The sequence below is a fragment of the Phalacrocorax aristotelis genome, chromosome 2, assembly GCF_949628215.1.
Source record: "Phalacrocorax aristotelis chromosome 2, bGulAri2.1, whole genome shotgun sequence".
Classification (NCBI taxonomy): Eukaryota; Metazoa; Chordata; class Aves; order Suliformes; family Phalacrocoracidae; genus Phalacrocorax; species Phalacrocorax aristotelis.
Window position 1 is genome coordinate 75,397,193 of NC_134277.1, and position 15,358 is coordinate 75,412,550.

Genomic DNA, 15,358 nt, shown 5'->3' on the forward strand with positions numbered 1-15,358 from the left:
TAGGACATCATGTGTTCAAATGTGTCTTGCTTAAGTGAGCTAGTGAAAACTATTCTGATGTTATAGTTAGATGCTGTATAAATCATAACTCCACGTGAAGCCCTCCAAATTGTGTGCACGTGTCTAACATTACATATGTATGCTGTCATATGGAAATACATTTTGATGCATTTTTTTTCTTTTTTGGTTGAAAAGTAAAAACCCAGTTGAACTCTGAGCAGGGCAGGGGGTTTGCGCCTTAAGCCACTTGCAATTAAAATTTCAACAACCTGCATATGTTCATGCAAAACAGTGTCGGGACAGGGGGGAAGTCTCTCAAAGTCAGCAGCATGAGCAGTGCCTGGGTAGGGCCGTGGGGGGGTCTGTGCCCGGTTTCCTGAGGCTCTGTACCGTGTTTCCCGGGCTCCCCGGGGCCCCCCCTGCACGCCATAACTGCCGCTTGGCGTGGTACGTGTGGCGCTGGGGACTGCGGACCGCTGGCGGGGCTCTACACGGGGACTTCAGCCAGCTCCTGACCTGTGGGTTTTCCTCTCCCCCCATCCTGCCCCTCTCCCCCTCCTCCGCAGCCCCCCCAGAGAGCCGGTGCTTGGGCCTGTGTGGAGAGGTGGGCTCAGTGAGGCACCCCAAAACCCACCACCCGACCCCCGACACGAGTGGCATGAACTTGGAGCTGGGTGAGTGCGGGATGAACTCGGTGAGCTGCGGCAACGGGAAACTCCGCCAATGGCTGATCGACCAGATAGACAGCGGCAAGTACCCGGGGCTGGTGTGGGAGAACGATGAGAAGAGCATCTTCCGCATCCCCTGGAAGCATGCTGGCAAGCAGGACTACAACCGCGAGGAGGATGCCGCCCTCTTCAAGGTAGGGCTCAGCCCGGGGTTGGGGTTGTGGGATGCAGCCAGGGCTGGAGGGGTGCCCGGAGGCTCTGCTGGGTGCCCTCGCCGCCCGCCTCTGCAGGCTGGCTCCGCTGGGTGCCCTCGCCGCCGGCTGCCTGCCTGCGGGCCCTGGCTGTGCCCTGGTGTCCCCTGTGTTTGTGGGACGAGGCAGCCTGACCTTTCTCACTTCTCCATGTGGAGCTAAACGCTTGTGGGACTGCAGCACATCTATTTCTACATTGGATCATTTTCTCCCTTCTCTTGTGGCTGCTAAACTGTTTTTCCTACCTTACCATGCTGCTTTTTTTTAAAGCCTAAACCTGTAGGGAGTAAACTCATGCACATATAAGCACACACATATATGCTGTTTCAAGCATTGTGGACTTGTACCTTGTAGTTGATTCTTTTTTTGTTGTTTTTCTTTTTTTTTTTTTTTCCTTTTTCTTGCTCTTTTGATTATCTGAAATATTTCCAGGCTTGGGCTCTTTTTAAAGGAAAGTTCAGAGAGGGCATTGATAAACCAGATCCCCCTACCTGGAAGACAAGATTAAGGTGTGCTTTGAACAAGAGCAATGACTTTGAAGAACTGGTGGAGAGAAGCCAGCTGGACATCTCAGATCCCTATAAAGTGTACAGAATAGTGCCAGAAGGAGCTAAAAAAGGTAAAGCATCTTAAACTCCCTGTGTAACAGAGTGTGAATATTCTCATTGTAAGCATATGAGGACTGAAATGTGCTTTCCTGGAATGGCCCTGCAGTCTTTTTAAGTCTTTTAAGGAGCCAAAATGCAGGGCTCAAGTGCAGCTTGTTCTGTTGACTTAAGAGGCTGTGTCTGCGGGAGGGCGGCTGGCGTTTGAGTTGGAGAGTTGAAAGGGAGCCCTTGCAGAAGATGCAGGCTGGCGCCCTGCACATCGCTGGAGGAATTGCTCTTATAGCTGGAGCCTCCCTGCCAGTTCTGTGTAGAGGGAGCCAAGCAAGTGGCTCAAGGGACAGGGGAAAAAAAAAATAAAAAAAAAAAAAAAAATTGCTTGCTGGATCTAGGTTTTGAATACAGTCAAAAGCAGAAGTGTTTTGAGCTGGACAGTAGGTAACTGCTGCAGGGGGAAGAGCTGGCAGCGAGGGATGCCCAGCCTGCAGCCTCCTGGGCAGAGGCTGGGGGCAGTGCCTGCTCTCCAAGAAGCCCCAGGTGCCAGGCAGGGCTTGCGGGAGGCAGAGGCTTGGCAGGGCCCCAGGGGGCCATTGTGGCGCACTGGGTACGGCTGGGCAGCTCTTTCCTGTGGGGCACCGGGGAGCCCAGCAGGACAGTCTGCCTCGAAGAGCTGCCCACAAGGGAGGGCTGGGAATGCTGTCCCAGACAGCACTGGGGGGCATTTTAGTCCTCTGCTTGTTCAAAGGCAGGTTGTGTAGATTTGTCTTCAATGTGCCAATTTCAGATTTTCTTAAGATGTGGTTGACATAATTTATTTTCATCCCTCTGGTGAACATAGGTGCAAAACAGATCAGCATGGAGGAGCAACCGTTAATGATGAACCATCCCTTTCCGATAACGTCTCCCTACACTTCACTACCGTCTCAGGTATCAGCATCGTTTCTGTGCTATGTGCTATGTCTGTCTTTGCTGGCACAGCTCTCTAGTTCTCTCTGGAATGAAACTTTATAATGAAAACTGATAAATTGAGAAGCAACTTTTCTAATGTCATATGCGGCCACAGGGCAGTTATTTCCCTTGGCGTTGTTTATCCCTGAGTAACAGCTCTTTTCTGTTGGGCGATAGATACTAATGCACTGCCATTCTGCTGATGCCAGAATGTGAGCACCCAATGAAGCCTTGCTCTTCCAAGCAGACATTTACCAGCAATGCTTTGTCTGCCTTTTGTTATTCCACCCTGCTTATTATTTTCACCAGTGGTGAGAATTTCACTTGAAAGCCTCATTGGTGGTGGTGGCGAAGTGCCATTTGTGTAGCCTGGGCAATGCTTAGACCTCTGGGGGCTTTGGCAGAGGAAATCAAGGGCTGAAATGTGAAAGCTGGCTCAATGCAGAGCATTAGTTTTGACAGCTGCCGCGTAAAATAATATCTTGTTAAACTGAATAGGTACCAAACTACATGGTGCCCCATGAACGGAACTGGAGAGAGTACGCCCCGGAGCAGCCGCATCCCGACATCCCCTACCAGTGCACCAGCGTCCCCTTCGCAGCTCGCAGTCATCACTGGCAAGGGCCTGGCTGTGAAAATGGTAAGATGCTCCTGTTCAGGGTTGCTTGCTAAGGCTGGTCACCTAGAAAGAATGCAGATTTAAGGTTTCTTATTCGTGGCTTTCACTGGAATTAACAGAAGTGGCCGGAGTGGAGTGCTGGGCTCCTTTCAAAGAGAGCCACGGGGCCCGTGGCTGGAGCCTTTGACCTGGCTCTTGCTTTCACTGTCAGCATGTGCGGTGTGTGAATTATGCGTTCCTCTGAGTTCATACAAGTCAGCCCCCAAAAGTCCTGAGCTGTCTGAAACGCCCTGAGCAATGAGAAGGGAACCAACCCCCCAAAAAATCCAAAATGGGAACATGTGTTCTTTAGCTTTGCTTTCTGATTTTGGACCTTCTGAGGCACACATCAATGAGGTTTTCCCTCCAGCCTTGCGGATTAGAATGGCATTATCCTCCCAGGAGGAAAGCTGAAATTATTACTTGATGTTAGTGCTGTGGCAATGGGACAACTTGTCATGGATTGAGTCTCTCTTGGGGCTGGTACAGCAGAAACAGAATAAAAAGATCCCCAAAGATCTCACAGTACCAGAGTCTAATATAATCATAGCTTTCCAAGCTCTGCATCCTTAGGAAAAAGCCTGGATTGTGACAATTGGCAACGCTGAAGCCTACAGGAGATAAAACATACGAGAAAGGGAACTGTGTGCCAAAGGCCCTTGCAGGATAACTCACCCGAGGATACAGGCTTTTGCTTCGTGAGGGGAAGCGGCTGGTTCAGAAGGGCAGGAAAGGGTGGGAAGTGAGGAAGGACTTCTTAGAGCAGATGCTACATTTTCAGAGGACAGTTTTCTAGAGGTTCTGGTGCAGAGAAATAAACTTCTGTTTCCTTGGGTCTGCTAAGAAGTAAATGCTCAGTGCACTGCCACTTTTACTGGCAGTATATTGGAATAATTAGGCAGAATCCTTTGCTTTTAGTTGAGCTGTTCACTAATAGAAAATCGAGGTGTCAAGCTGAATAAACTCTGCCCTGAAGTACATCCTCTGCATCAGTTAAACACACAGTCAGACCCTTTGTTGAATTTGGAGGCAGATGTTAGTGGCTGTTATTGGGTTTCTGATTGGGCTCTAAGACTTCTCCAAGAGATGCGGGTGTTTTGTATCCGAGGCGCTGCAGCTCCTGATCGTGGTGGGTTCTGCCATTGGGAAAGGTAGTGTGCGCTTGTCTGCAAGTCACTTGCACCACCCTTCAGAGATTTTCACTGACATTAAGAAACAGAGGAAAACATCAATCACCTGTGTTGTAATCCACTTACTGATAGGCATCTCTTGGAGCAGTCTAATAGTACTCCTGGTAAGAAAACCCGAGTAATCTCCTGCTGCACAATGTTCTTTACCTGCTTTTTAAACAGTGTTAATTCTAGCTTTATTGTTATACCTGTCTTTAGTAAAATTCCTTTTACTGAATGGATTATTTTATGCAGGCAACTTTTACAATCCCTATAGTCTAGTTAAAAATGTGTTATTCTTTCTGGAAAAGAATAACACGTTAGGTAAGGAAAAAGTACCAGGGGGAATACTGAAACGCTAAGGGAGTATTTCATGCAGACCCAAATAAAAATACAGTCCAAATAATGTCTAGAGAGACTGGTAGAATTAGCATACCTGGAAAAACTGGGAAATAAGACTTTTTTAAGAAGAAGGGGGGGAAGAGAGAGAGAGTTCCTGGTGGACCGAGAAGAACTTGCTTTTGCATCGCTGCCATCTCTGCCTGAGCTTTTCTTTTAGGATTTAGGCACTGACTTTTGTTTGTGAAAACAGGTTGTCAGGTGACAGGAACCTTTTATGCTTGTGCCCCTCCCGAGTCCCAGACTCCTGGCATCCCGATTGAGCCAAGCATAAGGTCTGGTGAAGCCCTCGCCCTGTCAGGTAAGGTCCGTAACCCCCCGGGCTTTCTGGGGAGCTTGACAAGAGACTCCCACTTCTGACTTGCCCTGGCACCATCTCTCCTTTCTGATGAAAAGACAAAAGAAGAAAAAAACCCCAAGAAACCTCTTTAATGAACGAATTTTGCGTTTGGGCTTAAGCCTCTGTTTGCAGGGAAAGTCAAGCACTTGTAGCCCTGGCTCCAAGGGATCAAGGGACTGTGGTTAAGTGGTTAAGCCAGTGGAAGTGCTTCACTGGCTTATGGTGTTAGCGCTGGATTGCTTCAGAGAGCAACCAAATCAGGCCTTCCCAGTGGAGTCTGGAAATTTTGGGGTTGTCGGTGACTTTGAGCTCAGTTTTTAATTTCTAAGGAGCTCCCCCAAAAGCTGGTGTTATCTGGGTACCTTGCTGTGCGCCTGCTGGTGCCATCTGGCTTTGCTCTGCTTCATTATTCCCAGTGAAAAAAAGGCATTCAGGAAGGAAAAGGAAAATTATTTTGGCCAGGTTTGCAGATGTCCAGATGCTGGGGAACTTTCTGAATAACTCTGGGAAAAGGTGTGGAGAATGTGCTTTTCTCAGAAATAATGGATAAACCTGTAATGTGACGCTTGGCAGGTTTCTTGAGCAGGATTGTTCTTCTGAATCAGGGTCTGTCTGTCTGTCTGTATATATATGTGTGTGTTTGTGTATGTATTTATATAAAATGTGTTATATACACACACATATATATTTTCTGTATATGTATTCAGTGGTGTGTGAGTTCTTAGGGGTTAGTTGCCCAAATGGCCATTTGAAAGTAAGGCTGGGGATTGCAGGTACAGCCCTGTTGGAGCTGGAGCCAGCAGTCGCTTCTCCTCAGGCAGCTGAGTGCAAATTTGCAGGTCCCCTGTGCAGAAGCCTCTTTATGCAAAATCTGGGGAGAAACACAGCTACTTCCTGATTAAATCTGAGGAAGTGTACTGAGCCGGTGGGTTTAATTTTGATGTGAACTTGGAAAATGTCATGAACAGCAACTCTTCATGTGCAGACTTTCCTTTTAGATGGAAATGTGAAGTTTGCAGGATGTTAGTTCCTACCAAATTCCCACATCAGTAGCCCTTATAATAAAATGAGAGAGCATTAATGCTACTTGTGCCCCAAAAGTTTTAGTATTTATATTCTTTAGATTATTTTTGCCAATGCAAGCCTGTCTTCTGGGTGGTGGTGACCACCAGACTCAGAAATCTCATGCAAATTTCTCTCTTGGCCTTAGTACAGATCTGAAACATAAACCATTCCTACTAATGTATCACAGTGATTCCTTTTCTTTTTTTTCCTCCTTGTAGATTGTCGTCTCCACATCTGCTTATATTACCGTGAAATACTGGTAAAGGAGGTGACAACTTCTAGTCCTGAAGGTTGTAGGATATCCCATGGCCAAAGTTACGAGGTCAGCAGCCTGGAGCAAGTTATCTTCCCTTATCCAGAGGATAATGGCCAGAGGAAGAACATAGAAAAACTCCTGAACCACCTGGAACGAGGAGTAATACTGTGGATGGCACCTGATGGCCTCTACGCTAAGAGACTTTGCCAAAGCAGGATCTACTGGGACGGGCCTCTGGCACTCTGCAGTGACCGACCCAACAAGCTGGAGCGGGACCAAACATGCAAGCTCTTTGATACTCAGCAGTTTTTAGCAGGTAATTCCCACTATGGCTTTGATACTGTTTCTGGAGATGTCACCTGGGCGCTCTCCACATCAGCTTTATGGGAGTGCTCTTTTTGCGTTACTTTACAAGTTACAGTAAGAATTACCACTCACTTCTTCTGGGCAAGCACAGTCAAGGGTTAGTTGACTCCTGAATAATCCTGTCAAATTCTCCTCTCTGTGCACATTCAAAGCCCCTGCACAAACCAGCAGGAGTGAACTAATGCTCAGCTGGTGACACCTCAAACCTCACGTCTCTTTAAGAAGCATAAAGAGGAACCTAACAAAACAGTCTTTCCACATACTGGGTGACAGAGGAAAGTGGATCCTGATCTTGGATCTGCTAGTGTGAGTGCTGGGTAGGTCTGTGGTGTGCACTCGTGCTGCACTCAACCTGATCCAGGGTGAGCCTAGGATCTGTCTCAGAGTAATCAAATATCAGTATGAATTTCAACAGAAAGCAGTAGAAAGCCGCCTTTTCAGTCTGTGCCAGCGTTTACAAGATATCTGGGGGGTGAAAAGGATTTCACAAGCTCTGGAGTTTCTAGATGGCTCTAAGCAGGGAGGTGCATTACCTTTCCAGAGTGATGTGGGAAGGTCTCATTTTGCACAGGGCAGTTGGGAGCATCAGTACAGGGAGGGCAAGGGCACGCTTTGGGATTGTGCCTTCACCTTCCAGTCCATGGAGGGAAGAGGCAGAGCCTCAACCCTGCTTCCTAGCACTTCTGAGCAGTCAGAGGGAAGAAAGCTGTCCACCCAGAGAAACTGGTGGGTGCTGGTCATTGTCACAGAGGACAACTTGGGCAGCAGGAATACGTTACCCCGTTTTTGATATGTTTGGCATCGCTACAGGTGAACTCAGTGCCTATGGTTTGGCATGTTCTCCCATTAGAACAGGGAATCATCACTGGCATGAGTCTCTTAAGGCTTTTAAAAAAAAAAAAAAACATGAAACCCAAACCAGCAGCTTCAGCCTACTTTATATTCCAAGGTTGATGCACCATCCTAGCAAAACGGTCAAACAAGAAATGTATTTGAAGCGAGTAATCTCATATGGATGTGAAAATTGACAGTTAGAAAGGGGAATTTGAGGTCAGGGTATTGGCTTGGGCTTCAATCACATGCTAATTTAAAGATGTATAATTCTGCCTCTGATGATAGTTTTGGAAATCCCTTTCCCTTTTCTCAGGTGGTTTTTTAGATGAACTCTGGGTTCTTCCAAACGGTTGACAGGACATCCCTTTTTAGACGCCTAACCCCAAAGATAAGCTCAAGCAATAGTTACTTTTCCCCCCTCCTAAATTACTTATGCACCAATGCCTTTGCAAACCCAAGCATGTGGTTGAAGTCATAGTCTGTGGTGTGTGCAAAGTGAGTTTTTGCATGTGTTGGTGCTCAGCTAAGTTTGTAAGTGACTTACCATGGGCGTATCACATCTGCATGTTAATTGAATGTACTGACGTCCCATGCTGCAGGCAAGCTTGGGGTTTCCCCCCTTAGGAAACCAGGGCTTCCTTCAGAAGAGATGCAGGAGACCTCTACCAGGAGAGGAAATATTGAACAGCAGAGAAAGGGGCAGAAGCAGAACTACTGTGGACCACAGTTATTAGGACGCCAGTGGGACCCTGCAATACAAACTGTGCTGGGGCATCAAGGCCCATGTTGAGCAGCAGCCTGTAGAGTAGAGAAGGCTAAAATGGCAATAAATGAGAAAACAGGTGGATGGTCTCAGGGGAGTACTGGGTAATAAATGCAGTAAATTGGCCTGGGTGGAGAGTAGGAGGGTAGAGGAAGAGAATTTGGGAGCGTGAGGGCAGCAGCCAGAGGAGGGTTGGCCTGGCAGAAGGAGGGATGGCTGGATCCAGAGTAGCAGGAGATGGGGAAGGTCTGGGGAGGTGTGTGGGGAGCCCTGCAGCACAGGAGGAGGCGCCTGGGCCTGGGAAGGGAGATGGAGCAAGTGGAGTGTTTTGGAGAAGCAAGAGGCTGACCTCAAGCCCCGATTATCCTGCTGGTGGGAAAGAAAGGGCTTTCTTCTCCAGGTCCATCCCATGGGCTGCTGTGTGGTGCTCCCACGGGTACTCAGGATTTGGAGAATTGCTGAGGCCAAATGAAACTGGGGGAAAGAGGAAGGTGGCAGAAGTTCCCCATTAGCAGTATGGCGTTGGACTGGCCTTGGGTGGATTGCCTTTCCCTGTCCTGTGGCAGCACAGAGGAAAGCAGGGTTCTACGGAAAAATCTCTCTTCTCTCTGGGCATACCTCCAAAAATTTCACAGGGCTTTTAGGGGTTTTTGTGGGAGGCACTGGGGAGAACTATGCTTTACTCTGCATTTTAAGTGAGCTGCCCATTATAACTGACCCTCCCAGTCAGCCAGTAGTCCCGTGCCAGGGTTGGGACACTATTGTGGCAGCTGCTGAATTCACACCTTGGTCTGAAAAGCTTGCAGTTGGAGTAGAAATGGCAAGGGTGTATTTTGGGAAAAGGTGCACTTGTCATGTCAAGTTTGAAGACTCTCCCCGTATAGCAGGGGGTGCTTCATTATAAGACATTGGTTTTAATATTAATTTCAGCTTTTCCCAGAAAGCTTGGACAGGGTTATAAATTAAAATTAAATCCTTACCAATCAGCTGTGTAGAAATACTGCACATAATGCAGACTTTAACTAGGCTATTGTGTTAGATGGAATTTTCTCTTTTCTGGAAGGAAATGTAATGTCTAAAACACAACACAGTGATTATTGTCCGAGTGGAAGTCTCTTATAAAGTCCTCCCTTGCTGTCTTTTGTAGGGGACGCTTTGACTCTTGGAATAACTATTTGACCTTTTCCCTTTGTGCAAGGGTGTGGGTTAGTGAAGGGAGTGCAGGAGCACAGAAGGCACAGGCTCTTTTGCTGGCTAAGTGCATGGCTTAAATAAGGTCCTTCACCTTCCCGTGGCTCCCTGTCCCCCACTAGGCACCGTGATGACAGTGACTCCATACTGTGTCTAGCTGAGGCTGAATTTTGTGCCTGGCAGTACTTTGAGACTCTGGCTCTACTAAGCCATTGGTTTCAGTGCTGCTGTTAGGTGTCCGCTTGAGTGAGGCCCAGCTACTGCCAGTGTCTGCTCCAGGTCCTGCTGTTGAGGCCCAACAGAAATACTAATTGGAAGACATTCTGGTTTGTGTGTATGAAATTACTTGTGAAGCAAGGCAAATAGAAAAATTGCAGAGTTATAACGAGCTCCCCCTGATCTGTGAGAAAGTCTCTAAACTCAGTGTCTTCTCCTTACCTCTTGTCTTTTTCCTGACCTCTGTCACCCTCCCCTGGCATTACTTCCTCTTCTCCCACTGTGCTGCACGGTCCTCCATTTGGAGCTCAGCCATCCACAAAGTCTTTCTTACCAGCGTGTACTGGTTTTGGCTGGGAGAGAGTTAATTTTCTTCATAGCAGCCCATGTGGTGCTATGGTTTGGATTTGTGATCACAACAGTGCTGATAACACAGGGATGTTTTAGCTGATGCTGAACAGTGCCTGCACAGTGTCAGGACTTTCTCCATTTCTCGCTCTGCCCCCACAGCAAGTAGGCTGGGGTAGAGAAGAGACTGGGAGGGGACACAGCGGGGACAGCTGACCCAAGCTGGCCAAAGGGATATTGCCTACCACATGACCCATTGGTCAGCAGTAAAAATTGGGGGTGGGGGTGGGGTGGGGTGGGGTGGAGGAGAGTTTGCCAGAGGTTGCTGTTGCCTGGGGACTGGCTGGGCATCTGGGCATTGGTCAGCTGGATTTTTGCATCCCTTGTTTTTCTTTTTTTCTTTTTTTTTTTTTGTTGTTGCTGGTTTTGTTTGTTTGTTTGTTTTTTAACCTATTAAACTATTAAACTGTCTTTATCTCAGCCCATGAGTTTTCTCACTTTTGCCCATCCAATTTTCTCCCCCATCCTGGTGGCGGGAGTGAGCGAGTGGCTCCGTGGTGCTTACCTGCCTGCCAGGGTTAACCCACAACACGGCCCTTTCTCTTTTCCCAGAGCTGCAAGCCTTTGCTCACCATGGACGCCCGCTGCCAAGATACCAGGTCGCTCTGTGCTTTGGGGAGGAATTTCCAGATCCACAGCGGCAGAGGAAACTAATTACAGCCCATGTAAGTAGGACTTCTGCCTTATCTAAAAGAAACGTATTCCTTGGAGGACATGAATCTGCCAGTCAGGCTTTTCTATCTTGTGTAGGTTGTGAGGGAGGTAATAAATTATTGAAAATGCAGCACCATCCAGACCAGGGTTGAATCCCCAGATCTGCCAGGGACTGGCTGGTAGGTGTCAGTAGGGCAGAGCACCTGATTTCCCTCTCTGTAGAACATCAGTGATCTCTTTTGCAAATCCCTTCAAAACCTAAAGCTGAAAGGTACCCTGGAAGAGCTGGGCTGTGTTGTTATTGCCAGCCCGTTTGTGCAGCTGCTTGGGCTGCCGGGCCGGTGCAAGACAGGGTCCTTTCACAACCACTGCACCTGAAGGTGCTCCAGAATCCCAGCCTGCACCTCAGGGACCTCAGGGACCTGCCTGTGCAGCTTCAGGGTTAAGCTGGCAAGCTTATGGGCTGACTGACCACAGTTCACACACATTCAAAGCTAGTGTTTCGGGATGCTATCTGAGAGAAGGTGATGACGGAGACTGAGACCAGGTACTTTCTAAATTGGCTGTATTGGCCCATAAAACCACAAGAGAGGTGATAACGCACATGTTAGCAGCAGGGCTTAGCTTATTGCACCCTTGGGAAGAAAACTGGTGTCTCAATTTTTCGAAAGCCCCTTCAGTAGTAGCATGGGTCCCAGGTCAGACTTCTGTCATGAGCGGTGGCCTCCCCTTAGCTGTGCAGCTTTTGTACTGCCACACTGCTGCTTAGAGTGCCTCTGGGGTGGAAGGTGGGAAACTCACAAATACATCAAAATCTACCTATCCCTTCTTCCTAGCATCCCTTCTCCAGCCCCCTTCTCCATCTTCTGTCCTGGCAGCTTTTCTGTGAGCCTGTACCTTCTGCTCTCGCCAGAGCTTTGCTTCCCCCTTACCAGTTTCTCCTCAACTTCTCTGGCTTTCGCAGCTTGTGGGTTGAGGGCACTCTACCACGCCACCAAACAGCTACGGCCCAGGAGCTGCCTGGCTCACCTGCCCCGCTGCCTTCCCATCTCCCTCATAGCAGGACAGGAGGTGCTCAGCTGCCTCTGAATGCCGATGAGAGGAAGGGACGGGGGATTGGTGGGGATGCTCTAAGGCAGTTATCCCTCCTGGCTCTCTCCCTTCCCAGAGGCAGGATGCACAGACAGCATATTTTTCCTCCAAAATGGTGCCTGTGTCTTAATGTGGAGGGACAGGCTGACCAGTAGGAGAGGGTTTTGGAGAAGAGTTGTCCAACCTGTCCATCCCCTGAGAGTAAGGAAAGATTCAAGTGTTTGTTCTCAGTGTGCAACTTAAATATTTGCAGCCAGAGCCCAAAGCCCTGAGGGGGAATGGTGGTTTCTGAAGAGACAAGCAAAGGCAGCAGTTAAATCATACAAGTCCTTCTTGGTGGTTGAACAGATTGCTCATCAGAGCTTAAAAGAACAGAAACAAGAGTAACCTTGGTGTTAGATTGAAGTCTGATTTCAAAGACAGTCATTTGGCAAAGTATCTCAGACTACCTGAGGGCTCCAGCATTTCAAGTTAAGTCCTCAAAGTACTTCACAATGCAGAGACTTTCAGCACCCAGAGGCTGGCTAAGGGGCTGCAATTGCTAATACATCTTTTGTGTCACTGGTACATGCCCTCCTAAGCAAATGCAGTGGAGGTAAGGAGTGTGTGCAGTTAGCAAGGCACTTGGCAGCAAAACAGGCAAGGCCTAGCTTAAAACAAGATTAGTGAGACCACTGAAGTCGTTTTCCCATTCTGGTAAGCAGAACTGTTTTGTCTTGCCTTGTTTTTAACTTAAAACCACTGTAAATAACTAAGATGAGGAGCATGACATTTTGTCACATGTCTGATTAACATTTTGTCTGTTCTTAAGGTTGAACCAATGTTTGCCAGGCAGCTGTATTACTTTGCTCAACAAAACAGTGGACATCTTCTGAGAGGCTATGATTTACCAGAACTTGTGACTAGTCCAGAGGATTATCACAGATCTATTCGCCATTCCTCTATTCAAGAATAAGATCCTCAGAAAGAGTGTTTTTAAAGGCACTGTAAAGATTATGCAGAGTGGAGGAGCAGATCTGTGTCGCAATTTGGAGATCCACATCACAGCTGGATGTGTTCAGAGGTTCAATGATAGGGAAGTGAACTAGGACAACCATACTGTATTATACAAATGACGGGTCTTCAACATTTGGATGCTACATCTCACATAGGTTCCACTGTCGCTGAGAATAACTCAAAACTGACGAAATGATTGCTATGTTTACGTTTGCTTGATGTTCTCCTTGGGTTTTGAGGACTGATTCTTACCGAAGACTTAAATACAGAGTTTACACTGTTACATTTGCAGGGCTATTTATTTTGGATTACTGATCTCAGGGAAGGTACATAAATTTGCAGTGTTCCCAATTTGAAACTGTAGCTACTATAGGTGGGTAGCAAACGTAGATGGTTTATTGAGAATAGCTAATACACGCAAGTGGTTATAAATTTAGATTCGTAAGCATAACGGCTATATTCTTGTATAAAATATTTCAGTGTATTTTTTAAAAACAATGCAATTCTTCAGAGACATATTTTTTTAATGCCTAACTGACATTCATCCTGACAATGAATTTCGTTGCTGCCACTGTTGTTATTGGATTAACCCCCATAATAGCAGTTCATGGTACTGTGTTAAAAAAAGTGACCGTTTGGCTTTTATTACCTGTGGATTTAGTGGATTAACCGCTAAAATTCTAGAGTCCTGAAAAGCAGGTTTAAAAGTAAATTACATTTTTCTTATAACTGAAAGCTACTATGCATTTTATATATATATGTGTGTGTGTGTGTGTACATATATATATAGGTATGCATTAGAATTAAGTTGGCAGACCTAGAAAATAGCACAGAAATGGTCCTGCTACCCCTTTTTTGATGTCACACGTGTGAGCCAGGTTAAAACAACTGCCACCTCTGACTCGTACAGAGCCAGCTCTGCTCTTTGTGTGCACTTGCAGCTTCCTCCCAGTGGTACTGAAATGAATGTGAAGGGAGAGTTCAAGGACAGCAGCATTTGGCTTTCCATATGAAGACAGTCAAGGAAGTACTTGTTTTAACGTATGTTTTCAAAAATTTTACAGAAGTATAATTTGATGCAATTTGCAGCTTTTAATGGTAGGGTGCTGTTACAAAGGTGAAGAGAGAGGTCTGTTTGGTTTGCATGTCAGTGAAATTTCCTCACTGGTGAGCAAACCGTGTGATCTTACTAGCTTTAACTCCAGAACACAATCTCCCTATGCTCGAATTTCTAAATGAGGAAGTAAAACTGGTACTTGGTCTGGCAGCAGACTTGTGTTCTAGGGACTTTGAATTTATACATCTTAAAGATGCATACTCTTTTGGGATATATTATCCCACTCCATCTCCATAGTGCCAAGTGGTATTAATAGAGCATTTTTACTTTTGTGTTCTTGAAGGGTTTGTGTTACTTGAAGGGTTTTTTCTGGCTTAAAGATTTTAATAGGGGAGACCTCTTAGTCATTAAAAGCACTGGTCTAGGTGACTTTCAGACCTTCTACATATACTTTTGGCCTGTGCATACATTATGCTGAGAGAGACTTTTGTGTTCAAACTGAACTGGTACAATACAAATATTTGATGTGGTTTTCACTTTTCTAGTGGTCGTCGCTTCATATGCTCATTGCTTCAGCTCACATCTTAGAATAAAGTCCTTATTCCCTACCAACTCAATTCGTATGTGTTGTTTTCAGTAGCGGGGCAAATCTAACAGGCTCGGTTCTGCGCTGCAAACCTGAGCAGCACTGCTGACTAAGTCTATGGGGAACTGTGTTTTAAGCCAAAGTGCAGGGAAAGGTCAAAAGGTAAGGAATTTTTATTACAAAAATGTATGTGATAATAACTACAGTTAGTAGAAAAAGGGAAAACAGGGAGGTTGCTCTTTAGCTGTTGGTTTCCCAGACCACGGATGATGCAGCAGAGCCCTGCAGCTCGGGATCCGGAGTTGCCACACACTTCCATGCCCTTCCGTGGCCTCTGAGGGTGGGGACTGGGCTGGTGCCCCCTTGCCCAGCCCAGCACTCGGGGACCCTCTCACCCAGGGCTTGCCAGGCTGGCAGCTGGGGGTGATGGTTACTGGTCGCTGTAGTTTCCAGAGTGCTTTCAAGTGAGAAAAGCTGGGAAAGTGAGAAAAGGACAGTGGGAAGTGAACCAAAATAGTGAAGTTAAGAATAGGAGTGAATTTCACCAGGCAGCCCCTGTTTATTGGAAATCAGGGTCCCAAGAAGGGTCCTTGGGTGCAGTAGCTTACCGATGGAGCAAGATGTGAAAAGTAGTTATGAGATTTGTAAGTGTCTCAAGATGGGATGGGGGGGGTGGCATTTTCTCTTTATGTGGAGGCTCCTGTTGACTATCAGGGTGCATTATAATTTCTGGCTTTGGAATGAACTTTTAATTATTTTGCTTGAAGGAGCATGATTTAAAGCTGTGAAAGGATTCAGCGGCTCTGAAGAGGGAGGGAGAAGAGCACCATCTACGC

The 15,358-nt window shown here is 46.9% G+C and overlaps 1 protein-coding gene across 1 annotated transcript; it reads left to right on the plus strand.

The window, feature by feature from the left end:
• The first annotated feature begins 572 nt into the window (after positions 1 to 572).
• IRF4 (interferon regulatory factor 4) lies at positions 573 to 14,546 on the plus strand. Its single transcript, XM_075084155.1, has 8 exons — positions 573 to 862; positions 1,352 to 1,538; positions 2,363 to 2,451; positions 2,971 to 3,112; positions 4,892 to 4,999; positions 6,322 to 6,675; positions 10,690 to 10,802; positions 12,695 to 14,546. The coding sequence occupies exons 1-8, from the start codon at positions 659 to 661 to the stop codon at positions 12,836 to 12,838; spliced, it is 1,341 nt and encodes a 446-aa protein (XP_074940256.1). The 5' UTR covers positions 573 to 658; the 3' UTR covers positions 12,839 to 14,546.
• The last annotated feature ends 812 nt before the right edge of the window (positions 14,547 to 15,358 follow it).

What these genes read in the sequence shown, in the direction of transcription:
- IRF4 (XM_075084155.1), top strand. Translation starts at nt 659, where the DNA reads ATGAACTTGGAGCTGGGTGAGTGCGGGATGAACTCGGTGAGCTGCGGC. An exon ending in ACACTTCACTACCGTCTCAG is followed by an intron (nt 2,452 to 2,970) that starts GTATCAGCATCG and finishes TAAACTGAATAG; the next exon opens with GTACCAAACTACATGGTGCC. An exon ending in GGAAACTAATTACAGCCCAT is followed by an intron (nt 10,803 to 12,694) that starts GTAAGTAGGACT and finishes TCTGTTCTTAAG; the next exon opens with GTTGAACCAATGTTTGCCAG.